This window comes from Manis pentadactyla, chromosome 10 (genome assembly GCF_030020395.1).
Source record: "Manis pentadactyla isolate mManPen7 chromosome 10, mManPen7.hap1, whole genome shotgun sequence".
NCBI classification, from domain to species: domain Eukaryota; kingdom Metazoa; phylum Chordata; class Mammalia; order Pholidota; family Manidae; genus Manis; species Manis pentadactyla.
Genome location: NC_080028.1, coordinates 101,076,357 through 101,093,295, shown reverse-complemented (window position 1 = coordinate 101,093,295; position 16,939 = coordinate 101,076,357). Strand labels below are relative to the sequence as shown.

Here is a 16,939-nt window from a genome sequence, read left to right as displayed (position 1 = left end):
CTTTCTCCTGGATGATAATGACCACCCAGCCACTCTGGACACTGAGGGCAGGGATGCCCGGGGCTGGGGTCTTTGTTAGGGGAGGATGCTGAACATCCCAAACTGGCCCGGATGAAGCCACTGACTCCAACAACAATCACCAACGATGCAGAGGTTGATGGCAGGTTGCTGAGCAACAGGACATTCAAAGGAGGGCGAGAGCCAGGCGATTTCCTCAGAGGCCTCAGATCATCTCAGCCTTGTGGGAAATGGGACGGACAGATATCTCATGCCTCCCGGAAAGACACGGTGCGGAGCTTCTTGCCTTTCTTGCCATGACCGTTGGACCCTGAATCTGATCAAGCCTCTGCCACAAGCCCCACGAGACAGAATAAATGCGAATTCACTAGGACTCAGTAAAGCCCGCCATCCAGTTCCTCAGCCACACTGGCCACATCTGAAGGGAGTTACTGGTGATGCTCTCAGGCATGATGGGGTCCAGTGGCTAAGGAAGAGACTGTCCTCACCAGTTAGAAATAGGGACTGACATAACGTCACCTGGGATTTGTCCTCAAAGACCAGACAGAGAAAAAGCAGAGATGAAGCAAATTTGCCACAATGTTAGTATTCACTACAGGGAGGCCACAGGCGTCAGCAGTTCATTATGCTAGTCTCTCATTATCATGAACGAGTTTGCCTAAAAAGAGGAGGAGAATATTTACATAACCTCAAATACTCCACTCCCAGATGCTACTAACTACCAAGACAAGTGGTAACACTGCAGAGAGCCTGGTGGACACCAGCGTGACCAAGCGAGCAGGGTTAACATTGGCCGACAGGCACCGAGGACATGTCCTCTCTGCTAAGGTGCCGAGAAGGACCAGCGAAGTGTCAGTCGCACGCAGAGCCTCTGTCCGGCTAGGAAAAACTGCCTCCGACAGGAAGCCACAGTCTACGATGCAGCTGGCCTGGACACCTGAGAACGCGAAGGTCTGGGGACAGAGCAAGACTGCCGGTGGATTCCGGAGCAGAGGGCTGGGGACACGCCACAGTGCACCCGCATCGGATCCCAATCAGAGGCATCTGCTGAAGGTGGCACCTGGGGCAGAGAACGCGGCACCAGGAAGAACGTAGATGTGGGCTCAGCTACATGGCAGCTAAAGCCCCTCTCACACTTAATAAAAGATCTGCATATTTACCATTTTCAATAAGATTCCTTTTTTAACATTTTCTTAAATCGTAGCAAAATACTCATAAGTTTACCATTTTAACCACTCTTCAGTGTCTAATTCAGTGGCGTGAAGCACATTCCATTGTTGGGCAGCATCCCTGCCATCCGTGTCCAGAACCTTTTCATCTTCCCAAATTCAAACTGTCCCCATTAAATACCAATCCCCCAGCCCCCAGCGCCCACCCTTCTACTCTGTCTCCATGATTGTGACGACTCTAGGGACCTCATGTAAGTGGGATCACACAGTGTTCATCCTTTTGTTTATGAGCTTATTAGTATGATGCAATAATAACGTTTTATTAGGTTTATTAGCATAATGTCCTCAAGGTTCATCCATGTTGCAACATGTATCAGAACTTCCTTCCTTTTAAAGGCTAAATTTCCTTTGTTTTAAATCTCTTTCCACAGGGCACACCTTGGCACTGAGCAAATACATTCTGAAGGCTCTGGGGTAGAGGGGCACACTGGCAAGTAAGCCTCCCGTGGTCTGCAAGGGAAGCAAGCAGATGTCCCCCAAACGGCCCCTACAGGCGCCCCCCCAGCCACTACCTGCCCACCCCCCAGATCCCAGGAAGCCCCCTACTTCTTTACTGCTGCGGCAGTCTCCGGAGCAGCCTCCTCTCTCTAGTTCCTCCCCTTTGGGGACGCAGACCTTGCTGCTCTCAGCCTGAAAGCCCCACGGAGCCCACAGGAGGAAGGCCAGCTGTGGAGCACACCCCAGGGCCCTTGGGGGCCAGCCCACATTCTCCCCACTGCCAGTTCAGGCCTCCACCTCACAGACTCTTCCCTGGGCACCTGTGCACCTCCCCCTCCACGCCCTCACGGGTGCCCTTCCCTTTCCCACCCCCACCAGAACTCCTTTTCATCCTGAAGGCCCCACACCAAATGCCCTGGGTACCTGCAGTTTTTACCCACCTATCATCTATCCCCTCTCAATCCTGTACCAGCACCCACTCTCATTTACAGCTATGCCTTCCCATTGGGTTCAGGTGGAGCTGCACCCCACGCCAACCCCAAGCCCTGCCTGACTCCCAAACTCCAAGCTTCAAAGGAGGAGTTGAGACTGAGGCCTGGAGTAGTCCTTCCCTTGAACCTGGTGACAGGTTCCAGGATGGGCATGCAATCCAAGCCAGGACAAGGAGACTCGATTCCAGAACAGTGGTGATCCTGCAGGGAAAAGGAAACTCTCAGTCTACGAGGGCTGTAGATGGTCCAGAGTCTTCTTTGAGGCCCTGGATCCAGCTGTACCTGAACCTAAACTCATAGAGTTTTCAGTTCTCAACAACGAGTAATTTCTTTTTTCTTTTTTTCCCTTCCTCCTCCTCCTCCCTCCTCTTCCTTCCTTCTCTTTTTGCTTCAAACCAGTTCAAACTGAGGCTTCTGTTACTCATAACTGAAAGTAACAAATTCACCCTCAAGAGCTCCCTGCTCCAGCACTCAAGCACAAACCATACGTTTCCAGGACATTTATCAGTATCTCAATTATGCATGGGTTCACGTAGTATTATTAGGAAACTGAGTCCTCCTCTACACTATGAGCTTCTGGAGGGGAGGGAGCAAGCCCTGCATAGGATTAATTTTTGTGCCCCAGCCCATGGCTCTCAACAAGGTTTTTGAATGAACCAATGAACCAACTAACCACCTGTGGGTGGCCAAGCAATGGACAAGCCTGGAATGCCCACTATATGCCAGACCATTCTGGCCCCTCAGGGGACACAGAGGGTTTGAACAGCCCCCAGTTCAACCCTGCTCCAAGCAGCTCACAATCTGACTGCAGAAAGGTGAGCAAAGATTCGGGACCTGCCATACTCTTCCCTGCTTGAGTACTGGGACTTGGGACAGACCTGGAGGGGTGGGCTATGTCTCAGGAATCTGAAGGTGCAATTCTGCACCTCAGCGTAAGTGGGGTTTATGGATAAATCTCACATCCTATGTCTCCCTACCTGCCTGTCAGCTCAGGTTTTCAGTTGAGGAGGAAAGGGACACACCCAGACCTGCAGGTGCTGAAAGGACAGCTCCCCAGGGCAGCAAGTGCCCCCACCCTACGCTGTATCAGCCCATACTGAATAGGCACCATTCCCTGTATGCCAGTTCACATGCACTTCTTCACATTATGCTCCAAACAGTCCTATGAGAAAAGCACCATCATCCCCGCTGGGCCCCACCCTGCCCCTCACACCCTCACCTGACTTCATTACCACCTGGAGCTGTATCATACAGGTATCTGCTTTTCTCACTAGACTGGGAGCTCCATGAGGGCAGGGCATTTGTCTTGCTCAGCCCTGTACCCCAGCACCTAGAATGATGCATCACAGGCACTCAGTAATCACTGGTTCAACCAATGAGCAAATGCAATAAAGACTAATACCTGGTGCACCCAAGTGTCATGGTGAGGGTGACCAATATTTTCTTGGTTATGCTCACTCTGATCAAACAATACACTTGGCACAGCCCCAACCTCTCTCCTCCTCCTCCTGACCTCTAATGCTCCTGCCATGTGGCTGGAGATCTGCCCACATGGCAGAGTCACAGGGAAGTCAAGGGCTCAGCCTTTACCCCTCATGCTTTTGATGATTCCTTCAGGACATTTTGGGAGGAGAGGAAACTTCACTGTCTAGCAGGGTCTGGAACGGATGAGAATCTATGCATGCAGTACCTAGAGCAGAGCCTGGAATGTACAAAACACTTGGTAAATGATAGATGTCATTATTATGGTGACAATTAATAAGAACACTGGTGGGGCAAAGAAGAGGGAGTCTGGATGTTGGGAATTAGTCTACCCAAAAGTCAATCACACTTCTTATCTATCTGGTCATGGTATCGATTTGCTCCTGCCCACCAGGAGGACTAGGTTGATGCATCTGAGGCTCCTTCTGTGCTCAGTGGGAAGAATGATGTGAATCACACAATCGATTTAGTGATGTCTGCCCTGGGCACAAGGGGAGGATGCAGCAAGTTCATTGCATATCTGATAATCCTATTAGAGTGATGTTCAGGCAAAACCACCTTTAAACTAGAGGGGCACTGTCCCTAAGCCTGTCCTTGTGCCTGTGTCCTGATCAGTGCCTCTCAAGCTTTCATATGCACAGTAATCACCAATGATTAAGCAAATGAGGATGCAGATTCCACAAGTCCTCAGGCAAACTAGGTAGGGATTAAAAAGTGCTATTTATTTATTTTTTTTTTTTAAATAATTATTTTTTATTGAAGGGTAGTTGACGCACAGTATTACATTACATTAGTTTCAAGTGTACAACACAGTGGTAAAACATTTATATACATAATTCTAGGTTCCAGCTATCACCCTACCAAGCTGTTACAATATCTTGACTATATTCCTTATGCTATACATTACATACCGGTTACTTATTTATTTTACCATTGGAAGTCTGTCCTTAAAAAGTGCTATTTATTAGATGAGAGGATGTATGGAAAGTGGATGGCACACAACTGGCACAGGGTTAGGATTCACCTTCCCCTACTCTGTGAAGCCCAGGGCCTTCCTGTCCCACAGTAGCTGAGCAAGACAGAGCACCAGTGAGACACCCCCCAACACCTTCTCTATCCACACAAACCTGCCAACATCAGAGAAAGGCTTGCCGAGACAGAAGGATTTCTCTGACAACCCTATGGATCTTGAGAAACTTGTTTTTTACATACTGCCTCAAATCCTTTCTGGAAAGAGATGTACTGTAAGTACCAGTAACTATGACATAAATAACCACCATTCTGCAGCACCAAGGAACTGTGCTACATGCTCCTCGTACCTATCCTCATCACCTTGAGAGCACGCATTGCTTATGAAACCCATGACCTCCAGAAAGTCAGAGTCCTGGCTGGAAGAGGACCAGTTCTAAGTGGCTTTGAAGGGATGTCAGGTAGCAGGACAGGGGGCTAACCTGCAGAAGGCCTACCAGGGCCTCTGCTTACTTTACCAGCTCCATGCATTAGCCTCAATGATAAGGAGGAAAGAAAGGCACAGTGAATAAGTTACTTGCTCAAGAGAACCCAGCAAAGGGGGGCAGAATCAAAACACAAATTCCAAGCTCCCTCTACTTCCCAGTGATGCCACCATAGGAACAGTTAGACCCAACCTTCTTTCAGTCTTAGGAGCAACTCCAAGACTGTGGCAAGAACTGCACTGAAGGGGCCATTCCTAGTGGGGGTCCCTTGACCTGGTTGTTGTAAAATGGACAGCCAGTGAGTGTCACATGGAACCAATGAGCCATGGAACTTGCCCAGAATTGACAACAGGTAAGGGATGTGTCTGCACAGAGAATTCTCCCAAATACTGAAACCTGGCTGCAGAGATGTCCCTGGCAGCATTATTTACAGAAATGGATCTGGGAAACAACCTAAAAAGTGGGAAATAATAAAATAAAGCAGGGTAGAATCATGAGTTGGGATACTAGACCCACGTTAAACTGGGGTTGCAAATAATTCTTAAAAACAACAGAGACAGGATCACAGCAGGTCAAATGTTAAAAATTAGGATACAGTGCTAGCTATAGTGTATCTACAGAAAAAAGACTGGAAGGAAACAAACCAGCATGTTTAAAAATAATGACCTCAGTATGGTGGGATTAAGGGTACATGTGCTTTCCTTTTCATACCCACTTCCCACAATTTAAAAAATGTTCTCCAAGCAGCGCAGATTTGCATTTATAACCATAAACTTTTACATTTATAACCACAGTGTTGCATTTATAACCATAAAGTTGCATTATCATGACCCCCATTTAAAGTCACCTTACAGCAAGAGAAGGGAGCAATATCTCCAGAGGCTAATTTGCTTGTCCAAAGAAACAGAGCCAGTATTCATTCACCAGATTTTGACTGGTTCCTACTCAGATGCCAGGTGCTGCTCTGGGCCTAGGGAAGGCAGCAATGGACACAAACAGCTGGACTACACTTCCCAGCCTCCCCTGCCGTGTCATGTGGCTTGTGAGTAAGCGTTGCCCAGGATGCTGTCTTCCCCTGCACACAGAATCCTGCTTATTTTTTTTCCCAAGTCAAGAATTAGAATATGCCAGGACTCACAAGCACCCTGTATACCTTCCTGCCCTCCTTCAGAGGTAACTGTTAATGTCATTTTGCAATCATCACTTTCTGGCTTTTTATACATATTCCTAAACCACAGAGATGTTTGCCTGTTTTAGAGTGCTTTACATGATAGGATCCATACCTCCTTTTGTGTCTGCTATCACGCAACACATCTATGAGATTTATCTTTATTGTTGCGTGGAACTGGGGTTCATTTTCATTGTAGGAAACTAGTCCATGATATGAACACACACCATTCTACCAATGGATGTTTGGGTTATCTCCAGGTCTTGCTTACCACCAGTAATGCTAGCAAGAAGATTCTTGGCCATCTCCCTAGCACACAAGTGCACCAGTTTCTCCTGGGTAGACATCCAAAGCGAGTGAACCATTTCTTGCACTCTGTTCTCTTTTGCACAATGACTTTTTACATTTCCTATTGGGTTATTTGTCTTTTCCTTATTGCACTTCTTTGTATGTTCTGGATGTTAATCACTTGTTGGTTAAATGTGTTTCAAATATGTCCGTGTGTTTGTGGCTTGTCTTCTATTGTCTTCATGGCATTTTTTTGGTAAATAGAAGTCTGTAATTTTTCATAGAGTCTAGTCTATCCATCTTTTCTTTTAAGATTTGTACTTTTTGTGCCTTCAGAAATCTTCAGCTACCCGTAAGCCCAAAAGATATTCTTATATTTTCTAAAAGTTTTCAAGTTTTTTGAAAATTTCACTTATAAATTTTTAATCCATCCAGAAATGCTTTTTCTGTATGGTGCAAGCTAGGGCTCCAGTTTCATTGTTTCCATCTGGATTACCTATTGTTTCTGCACCATTTATTCAATAGACTGGCTGATAAGTAACACCACCTTTGTCAAAAATCAGATAATTCTATATGCATGAATCTGTTTCTGGCCTCTCTATTCTGTTCCACTGGTAAATTTGCCTAGTCCTGCACCCAGCACTAACCTGTCTTTAATGCCTATAACTTTATAACAAGTATCTTTCTTGATATAGGTTAGAAACTTAAAGATGAGCTGGCCCAAACATCCTTTGAGATACAGAAACTCAGAGAGCGAAAGCATCTTTTGCACACAGCATTTAACTAAGAACACTATTAAGGACCATTTGTGTCCCTCTCTTTCAAAAAAACAATTTTATGTAGAAATCTAATTCCCAGGGTGATGATATTTGGAGGTAGGGCTATTGGGACATAAGGAAGTCACAAGGATGGAACCCCTCATGAATCAAATTAGTGCCCTTATTAAGAAAAGTCCAGAAAACTAGCTACCTCTCTTTCTGCCACATGAGGATACAATAAGAAGTGTGCAGTTGATAACCTGAAATATGGCCCTCACCAGACCCCAATCACACTGACACCCTCATCTCAGACCCCAAGCCTCCAGAACTGGAAGAAATAGTTATCTGTCTTTTATAAGCCACCCAAACTGCGGTACTTTGTTCTAGCAGCCCAAACAAACGAAGTCAAACATCAGTCTCTCGACCTGGAGCACATTCCTGTGCTGTTCAAAATGGCAGCCAGTGGTCCCATGTGGCTACTGAGCACTGGAAATATGGCTAGTCCAAACTGAGATGGGCTGTTTAAGTATAAAGTAACACCGGATTTCAAAGACTAGGAGTAAGAAGAAAGAATGTAAAATAGTTCATGAATAATTCTGTTTATATCAACTACATCTTGAAATGATAACACTGGATATAAAGGGTTAACTAGACTCTTAAAATTAGTTTCACCTGAAGGATTAAAGATGGTGGCGTGAGGGTGGGACAGAGGCTTCCTCCTAAAACCGCATATAATACAAAAATATAATTAATACAACTAATCCTGAAAGAGCAATAGGAAAGAGGACTATGCCAGACTGCATACACCTGGAGAAAAGAGCAGAACTCACGGAACAGGGTAACGTACCAAAGCTGTGGCCCAGCAGGACCCGAGCCCTTCCCCAACCCCAGCTCACCAACAGGAGGAAGAGAAACTGCGCAGGGAGGGAGTGGAGGCCTGGGACTGCTGAATACCTACCTCTGGAGATCTGCTCTGGGAGCACAAACCTACAATTCATGGTGCTTTCATGATACTCTTGTGATTAGGGGATTGGAAAGCTAAGACAGGCAGAATTCCTGGAGAGACTGAGATTCCAGCCACTTGTGGAAAGCAGGGATCCATATCCGGCTGCTCTGGGACAAAAGCTTATATCTGTGTGATCGGCCCACTGGTTCAGGTAGTAGAAACAGGCATAGCAGCTGGAAAGCAGTAAACAGCTCTTTCCTCCCCTGAGGCACCAATCCCACTCCCCTGCAATCCCCGACATTGCCTCAGGGGCTGAGCAGGTCCAGAGAGTAGAGCTTCTGGACACTAGAGGGCGCCATATACAAACATGAAATGTCAAAGGTACGTAGTTCACAGTAAAATTAATATAAACCCTGAGAAAGATGCCATGAACCTCATGACTCTTCCTAAAATGGAGTTCAAAATAAAAATCATTAACATGTTCATGGAGGTACAGAAAGATATTCAATAACTCAGGAATGAATTCCAGTCGGAGATGCAATTGTTGAAGAGCACAATGGAGGGTATTAAAAGCAGGTTCGATACAGTGGAGGAGACGATAAGTAAGAAACTAGAGAAGATGAATACAAAGAAGCTGAGGCACACAGAGAATAAAGGATCTATAAGAATGAAAAAATATCGAGAGAACTGTGTGACCAATCCAAACAGAACAATATTCACATTATAGGGATACCAGAAGAGGAAGAGAGAAGGAAAGGGTTAGAAAGTGTCTTTGAGGAGGTAATTGCTGACAAGTTCCCCAATGTGGACAAGGATATAGTCTCTCAGGCCATGGAGATCCACATACCTCCCAACACAAGGGACCCAAGGAAGACAACACCAAGACATATAGTAATTAAAATGGCAAAGATCAAGGATAAGGACAGACTTTTAAAAGCAGCCAGACAGAGAAATAACATCACATACAAAGGAAAGCCCATAAAGTTAACATCAGACTTCTCAGCAGAAACCTTACAGGCCAGAAGGGAGTGGCATGATGTATTTAATGCAATGAAGCAGTAGGGCCTGGAACCAAGATTACTTTATCCAGCAAGATTATCATTTAAATTTGAAGGAGGGATTAAACAAATTCCAGATAAGCGAAAGCTGAGAGAATTTACCTCCCACAAACCATCTCTACAGTGTATTTTGGAGGGACTACTACAGGTGGAGGTGTTCCTAAGGTTGAATAGCTGTCACCAGAGGTAATAAAACCACAGTAAAGAAAGCAGAACAGCTAATTACTAAACAAATGCACAATTAATTTAACTATTCCCAAGATCAATCGAGGGATAGAAAAAGAGCACAGAATATGATACCTAATATATAAAGAATGGAGGAGGAAGAAATAGGAGGAGTAAAAGAAAAAAAACACTTAGATTGTGTTTGTAACAGCATATTAAGTGAGTTAAGTTAGACTCTTAGATACTAAGGAAGTTATCCTTGAACCTTCGGTAACCACGAATCTAAAGTCTGCAATGGCAGTAAGTACATACCTATCAATTATCACCCTAAATGTAAATGGACTGAATGCACCAATCAAAAGACATAGAGTCCATGAATGGATAAAACAACAAGACCCATCTATATGCTGCCTACAAGAGACTCACTTTAAACCCAAAGACATACACAGACTAAAAGTGGAGGGATGGAAAGAGATATTTCATGCAACTAATAGAGAGAAAAAAGAAGGAGTTGCAGTACTTGTATCAAACAAAAGACATCAAAACAAAGAAAGTCACAAGAAACGAAGAAGGACATTACATTATGATAAAGGGGTCAATACAACAGGAAGATATAACCATTATAAACATCTATGCTCCCAACACAGGAGCACCTACATATGTGAAACAAATACTAACTTAATTAAAAGGGGAAATAAAATGCAATGCATTCATCCTAGGAGACTTCAACACTCCACCCACTCTGAAGGACAGATCAACCAGACAGAAGATAAGTAAAGACACAGAGGCACTGAACAACACATTAGAACAGATGGACCCAACAGATATCTCCAGAACTCTACACCCAAAAGCAGCAGAATACACATTCTTCTCAAGTGCACATGGAACATGTTCAAGAATAGATCATATACCAGGCCACAAAAAGAGCCTCAGTAAACAAAAAAAGATTCAAATTGTACCAACCAGTTTCTCAGACCACAAAGGTATGAAACTACAAATAAATTACACAAAGAAAATGAAAAATCCCACAAATACATGGAGGCTTTACAAGATGCTCCTAAATAACCAATGGATCAATGACCAAATAAACACAGAGATTAAGCAATATATGGAGACAAATGACAACAATAATTCAACACCGCAAAATCTGTGGAACGCAGCCAACGCCGTGCTAAGAGGAAAGTATATTGCAACACAGGCCCACCTCAGGAAAGAACAATCCCATATAAGCAGGATAAACTCACAATTAATGAAACGAGGAAAAGAAGAACAAATGAGGCCCATAGTCAGTAGAAGAAGGGACATAACAAAGATTAGAGCAGAAATAAATAAAATAGAGAAGAATAAAACAATAGAAAGAATCAATGAAAGCAAGAGCTGGTTCTTCGAGAAAATAAACAAAATAGATAAACCCCAAGCCAGACTTATCAAGAAAAAAAGAGAGTCTATACACATAAACAGAATCAGAAATGAGAAAGGAAAAATCACTATGGACACCACAGAAATACAAATAATTATTAGAGAATACTATGAAAAATTATATACTAACGAACTGGATAACTTGAAGAAATGGACAACTTTCTAGAAAAATACAATCTCCGAAAACTGATCAAGGAAGAAACAGAAAATCTGAACAGAACAATTACCAGCAATGAACTCAAACGGATAATCAAAAAACTACATAAGAACAAAACCTCTGGACCAGATGGCTTCACCGCTGAATTTTATCAAACATTTAGTGAAGACCTAATACCCATCCTCCTTAAAGTTTTCCAAAGAGTAGAAGAGGAGGGAATACTTCCAAACTCATTCTATGAGGCCAGCATCACTCTAATACCAAAACCAGACAAAGACACCACAAAGAAAATTACAGACCAATATCCCTGATGAACAGAGATGCAAAAATACTCAACAGAATATTAGCAAACCAAATTCAAAAGTACATCAAAAAGATCATTCATCATGTCAAGTAGGATTTATTCCAGGGATGCAAGGAGGGTACAACATTAGAAAATCCATCAACATCATCCACCACATCAACAAAAAGAAGGACAAAAACCACATGATCATCTCCATAGATGCAGAAAAAGCATTTGACAAAATTCAACATCCATTCATGATAAAAACTCTCAACAAAATGGGTATAGAGGGCAAGTACCTCAACATAATAAAGACCGTATATGACAAACCCACAGCCAACATCATACTTAACAGTGAGAAGCTGAAAGCTTTTCCTTTAAGATCAGGAACAAGACAAGGATGCCCACTTTCCCCACTTCTATTCAACATAGTACTGGAGGTCCTAGCCACAGCAATCAGACAACAGAAAGAAATAAAAGGCATCCACATTGGCAAGGAAGAAGTTAAACTGTCCCTGTTTGCAGATGACATGATATTGTACATAAAAAACCCTAAAGAATCCACTTCAAAACTACTAGATCTAATATCTGAATTCAGCAAAGTTGCAGGATACAAAATTAATACACAGAAATCTGTGGCATTCCTATACAATAACAATGAACTAGCAGAGAGAGAAATCAGGTAAACAATTCCATTCACAGTTGCATCAAAAAGAATAAAATACCTAGGAATAAACCTAACCAAGGAAGAGAAAGACCTAACTCTGAAAACTACAAGACACTCATGACAGAAATTAAAGAAGATACCAATAAATGGAAACTCATCCCATGTTCAAGGATAGAAAGAATTAATATTGTCAAAATGGCCATCCTGCCTAAAGCAATCTATAGATTCAATGCAATTCCTATCAAAATACCAACAGCATTCTTCAACGAACCAGAGAAAATCATTCTAAAATTCATAAGGAACCACAAAAGACCTTGAATAGCCAAAGCAATTCTGAGAAGGAATAATAAAGCTGGGGGAATTACACTCCCCAACTCAAGCTCTACTACAAAGCAATAGTAATCAAGACAATTTGGTTCTGGCACAAGAACAGACCCATAGACCAATGGAACAGACTAGAGAGCCCTGATATAAACCTAACCATATATGGTCAATTAATATACAATAAAGGAGCCATGTGCATACAATGGGGAAATGACAGCCTCTTCAACAGCTGATGTTGGCAAAATTGGACAGCCTCATGCAAGAGAATGAAACTGGATTATTGTTTAACCCCATACACAAAAGTAAAGTCAAAAGGGATTAAAGACTTGAATGTAAGTCATGAAACCATAAAACTCTTAGAAGACAAGACAACATAGGCAAACATCTCCTGAATATAAACATGAGCAACTTCTTCCTGAACACATCTCCTCGAGCAAGGGAAACAAAAGCAAAAATGAACTCATGGGACTACATCGAACTAAAAAGTTTCTGTATGGCAAAGGACACCATCAACAAAACAAAAAGGCATCATACAGTATGGGAGAATATATTTGTAAATGATATATCTGACAAGGGGTTAACATCCAAAATATATAAAGAACTTACACACCTCAACACCCAAAAAGCAAATAGCCTGATTAACAAATGGGCAGAGGATATGAAGAGACAGTTCTCCAAAGAAGAAATTCAGATGGCCAACAGACACATGAAAAGATGCTCCACATCATCAATCATCAGAGAAATGCTAATTAAAACCACAATGAGGTATCACCTCACACCAGTAAGGATGGCCAGCATCAAAAAGACTAAGAAAAACAAATGCTGACAAGGATGCGGAGAAAGGGGAACCCTCCTACACTGCTGGTGGGAATGTAAGTTAGTTCAACCATTGTGGAAAGCAATATGGAGGTTCCTCAAAAAACTAAAAATAGAAATACCATTTGACCTGGGAATCCCACTCCTTGGAATTTACCCAAAGAATATAACTTCTCAGATTCAAAAAGACATACACATCCCTATGTTTATCGCAGCACTTCTTACAATAGCCAAGATATGGAAGCAACCTAAGTGTCCATCAGTAGATGAATGGATAAAGAAGATGTGGTACATATATAGGATGCAATACTATTCAGCCATAAGAAAGAAACAAATCCTACCATTTGCAACAACATGGATGGAGCTGGAGGACATTATGCTCAGTGAAATAACCCAGGTGAAAGACAAATGCCAAATGATTTCCCTCATTTGTGGAGTATAACAATGGAGCAAAACTGAAGGAACAAAATGGCACCAGACTCACAGACTCCAGGAATGAACTAGTGGTTACCAAAGGGGAGGGGTTTGGGAGGGTGGGTGGGGAGGGAGGGAGAAGGGGACTGAGGGGTGTTATGTTTAGTACACTTAGTGTGGGGGATCATGGGGAGAACAGTGTAGCACAGAGAAGGCACATAGTTGATCTGTGGCATCTTACTATACTGATGGACAGTGACTGCATTGGGATATGGGTGGGGACTTAATAATATGAGTAAATGTAGTAATCACATTGTTTTTCATGTGAAAAAAGCCTAAAAATAATATTAATAATAGTAATAATAAAAAAAAGAAAGCATCTTTTTCAGCAAAAAAAAAATTAGTTTCACCTGTTTCTTCTTCTCTTTTTATGACAATGAGATGGCAAATGGTAAATCAACCACAAGTTTAATGGAATGGTTAATAGAAAATGTAAAATTAGTCTGTGGCTTGTGTAATTTTCTATTGGATAGCACTGGACTATAGTATTAAATTCATTTGCCCAACAAACCTTTATTAAGGACCTAATTTGTGGAGTACAGGATAGTAAGGGCCAGACGAAGAAGAAAGGGATCAGAAACAGTTCTAATGGATGCATTCCATCTCCTCACTGGATTAATCACCCCTAGAAACTGCAGCAACGCAAGGTTAAAGGAAGCAGCTCATGCCCGCCCCCTGCCTCCCCAGCTGCAGAGCGCTATTCCAGTTACAGAGCGGGTAGCACCAATGTCCAAACCTAGAGCATCTAGACGAGCCTCTTGTCTTTACAAATCAACCAGCTGAGATCCAGAGAGGTTGAGACAGCTACCCAAGATCACACAACAGGTGTAGGACAGGTAAAGGCTGGTGGCAAAGGCTTCAGAGCTCTTTCCTGGTGTGTCCACATCTGCAGCCCGCAGCCTGAGGCCCTGGGCTTCTCCCTTCCCTGTGGATAAACACTCCACCAGCTTGCACCTCATAACAGCACACAGGACCCTTGAGAACAGTCTTTGAAAGTCCAAGGGACACACCAGAGATTTGTGCAGCCAGACCCTCCCACCTTCCAGCCCAGAGAAAACTCACAGGCACGCCTACCCAAGTCCTTCCTCTCTCATCCCCTTTCCTGCTGGGACTCCCCAACTTTGTGAAGGAGACAGGCACAATGCACTCGTAGGAAATGGAGAGTGAGATGGTGGAGGAAGGCCCCAGTCCTGCCCCCATCCATGCTAGCCCAGAGCCTCTGTGGTCAAGCTGTGTAAGTCTGACCCAGGACTTGCAGAGACTTCATGGGACCAGGGATCCCAACAATCCCAAAAAAACAATGAACTACATGGACGTGGACATCAAAAATGATGCCAGCTGGTCTCACATTATCCTTCTGCCACTCCACCCATGGAGGTAGAAGGCCTGAGGGGGGTGGGGAAGAGGTGAGCAGGGCAAGCTGGGGGTCCCCCACTGAACCAGGCACAGGGGCTGGAGCCAGGAGCCGAGGAACCAAACTACCAGAATGGCCTGTCCCTGCCACCCCTGGGGGCTGAGGGCGACTCCAGGAAAGGGCATTCAGACCAGCTTCTGGGCAAGCCAAACCCCCCAAGTCTTACAGAAACTTAGTAATTGTGACCCTCCTCCTGCTTGACCAGTGATCAAAGCGACAGGAGGTGGCTTCCACTCAACAATAGGGGAAGTAGAACTTAAGGCTCAGGAAAGACCACTGACCACTCGCTAGTCTACCTGGGTACCAAACCTCATTTTCGCCACCTGAAACAAGCACTTACCCATTGCTCCTGCTTTCAGTGAGGGTGTCGGGGATGAGGGGCAAAGAGGGGAGGGGTGTTGCCGAAAGGGCAAGGGGGCGGGGCAGGGGGGCGCCAAAGCCTTTTATCAGATGATTTTGCTCCGGGCGCTGTGCAAAATGCTTCCCAGAGGTCATCTCACTTAATCCTCGCGGGGACCCCAGGGGTGGAGATGTTCATTATCCCATCTTGCAAACCTGGATATCGAGGTTCAGAGAAGTGCAGCGACTCGCCTCAGGGTGCCCCGCTAAGAGGAGGCGCCGGGAATCCTCGCTACTCCCGGGTCCAAGCCGGGCGCTCACAAAGACCACCGCGTCTCGGTTCTGGTTTCTTCCGGCGTGGGCTGGGGCGCATTTATCAACTCGGATATTGTAGGCGAGGGGGCGCGAGCCGGGCCGCGCAGAGGGCCGGGGGAGAGCCGCGGCCCCCTCCCCGCCGCCGCCGCCCCCCTCCACTCCTCTCCCCTCCCCGTCCGAGAGCGACCTCTTCTGTCCCGGCGCCCCCGCGCTCACCTCGCGTACTTCGTCTTCTGGAAATCCAGGAGCCGGGGAGCGAACATCGCGGCGGTCCCATTAGCCCCCGGCCCGGGCTCCGACCGCGGGCACCGGGAGCGAACGCGGGAGGGCGGCGGGAGGCGCGGGAGCAGCAGGTAGGCGGGCGCGGGCGGGGGCCGCCGGGGGCGCGCAGCCCAGCCGCCGACGCCGATCCCGGGCAGATGGGGGCGGGGGCGGGGCGGGGGGCTCCGGGCCAATCGCCTCGGTCTCCGCGCCCGGCCCCCTCCCCGCCCGGCGTCGCCTCCGGCCCGCGCTGGGGGGAGGGGAGCCCCGGGAGGGAGGGGGCTTCCGACTGCAGCCTCGTGCTCCGCTTCGTGCGTCCCCTCCGCCTGGAGTGTTTCGAGCGTGGACACGCCTGGCAGACGGAGTCCCCTCCGGAGGGGAGCGGCCCGGGGCGGACTTGTAGCGCTCGTTCCCGCACCGCCGGCGCCTCCCGCCTTGGCGCCCCTGCGAGGCGCGACGGCCGCAAGGGGTCCGACGGGAATGGACGCTGTCTGGGGACCCCCACCTAGAGGCTGTGACTCTGGGGACCCTCATGACCCTCATGACGCCCAGACCGGGGACACACATGTGGTTGCCGGATTCCAGCGTACCAGGGATCTGCTCACCCCACTCTGCATCTTCTACAAAATCCAGCTTTCTCCTTTAGGAGACCTTGGCTGGGCTATGGGCTACGGGAAGCCACCTGCTGGAAGAGGTGACACCCTTGGGGGCTGCTAGAGGCAAGACAACCTTCAGCGAGGAAGGACAGGTGCCCAAATTGAAGGGCAGGCCCCTCCTTCCTGTACACACACCTCTGTCTCTTCCCCTCCTCTCCCTTGGTTCCCAGCCCCAGACGACCCCCTGCTACTTCTTATACCAAGGCTGGATTTGAGATCCTGCTACACATTCAGAAAAATAATCCCTCCATCCCAAGGTAGCTAGAACAAGATGGGAGAAAGACAAAGGCACTCCATCTAATTCATTTCTGTGCTCTAA

At 45.8% G+C, this 16,939-nt stretch overlaps 1 protein-coding gene across 9 annotated transcripts in view; it reads right to left on the bottom strand.

Moving 5' to 3' along the window:
* The window catches only part of LOC118936110 (monocyte to macrophage differentiation factor 2), a 107,496-nt gene extending 91,414 nt beyond the window's left edge, over positions 1-16,082 (bottom strand). For 6 of the 9 annotated variants that reach the window (XM_036932916.2, XM_036932917.2, XM_036932920.2 and 3 more), the window contains exon 1: positions 15,920-16,082. In XM_036932916.2, coding sequence (XP_036788811.2) covers positions 15,920-15,966 — 47 coding nt within the window. In that variant the 5' untranslated portion in view covers positions 15,967-16,082. Of the gene's footprint in view, positions 1-15,604; positions 15,688-15,919 lie in introns of those variants that run through there. The other 3 variants (XM_036932925.2, XM_036932924.2, XM_036932919.2) reach the window with 3 other exon arrangements.
* Between the last annotated feature and the right edge of the window lie 857 nt (positions 16,083-16,939).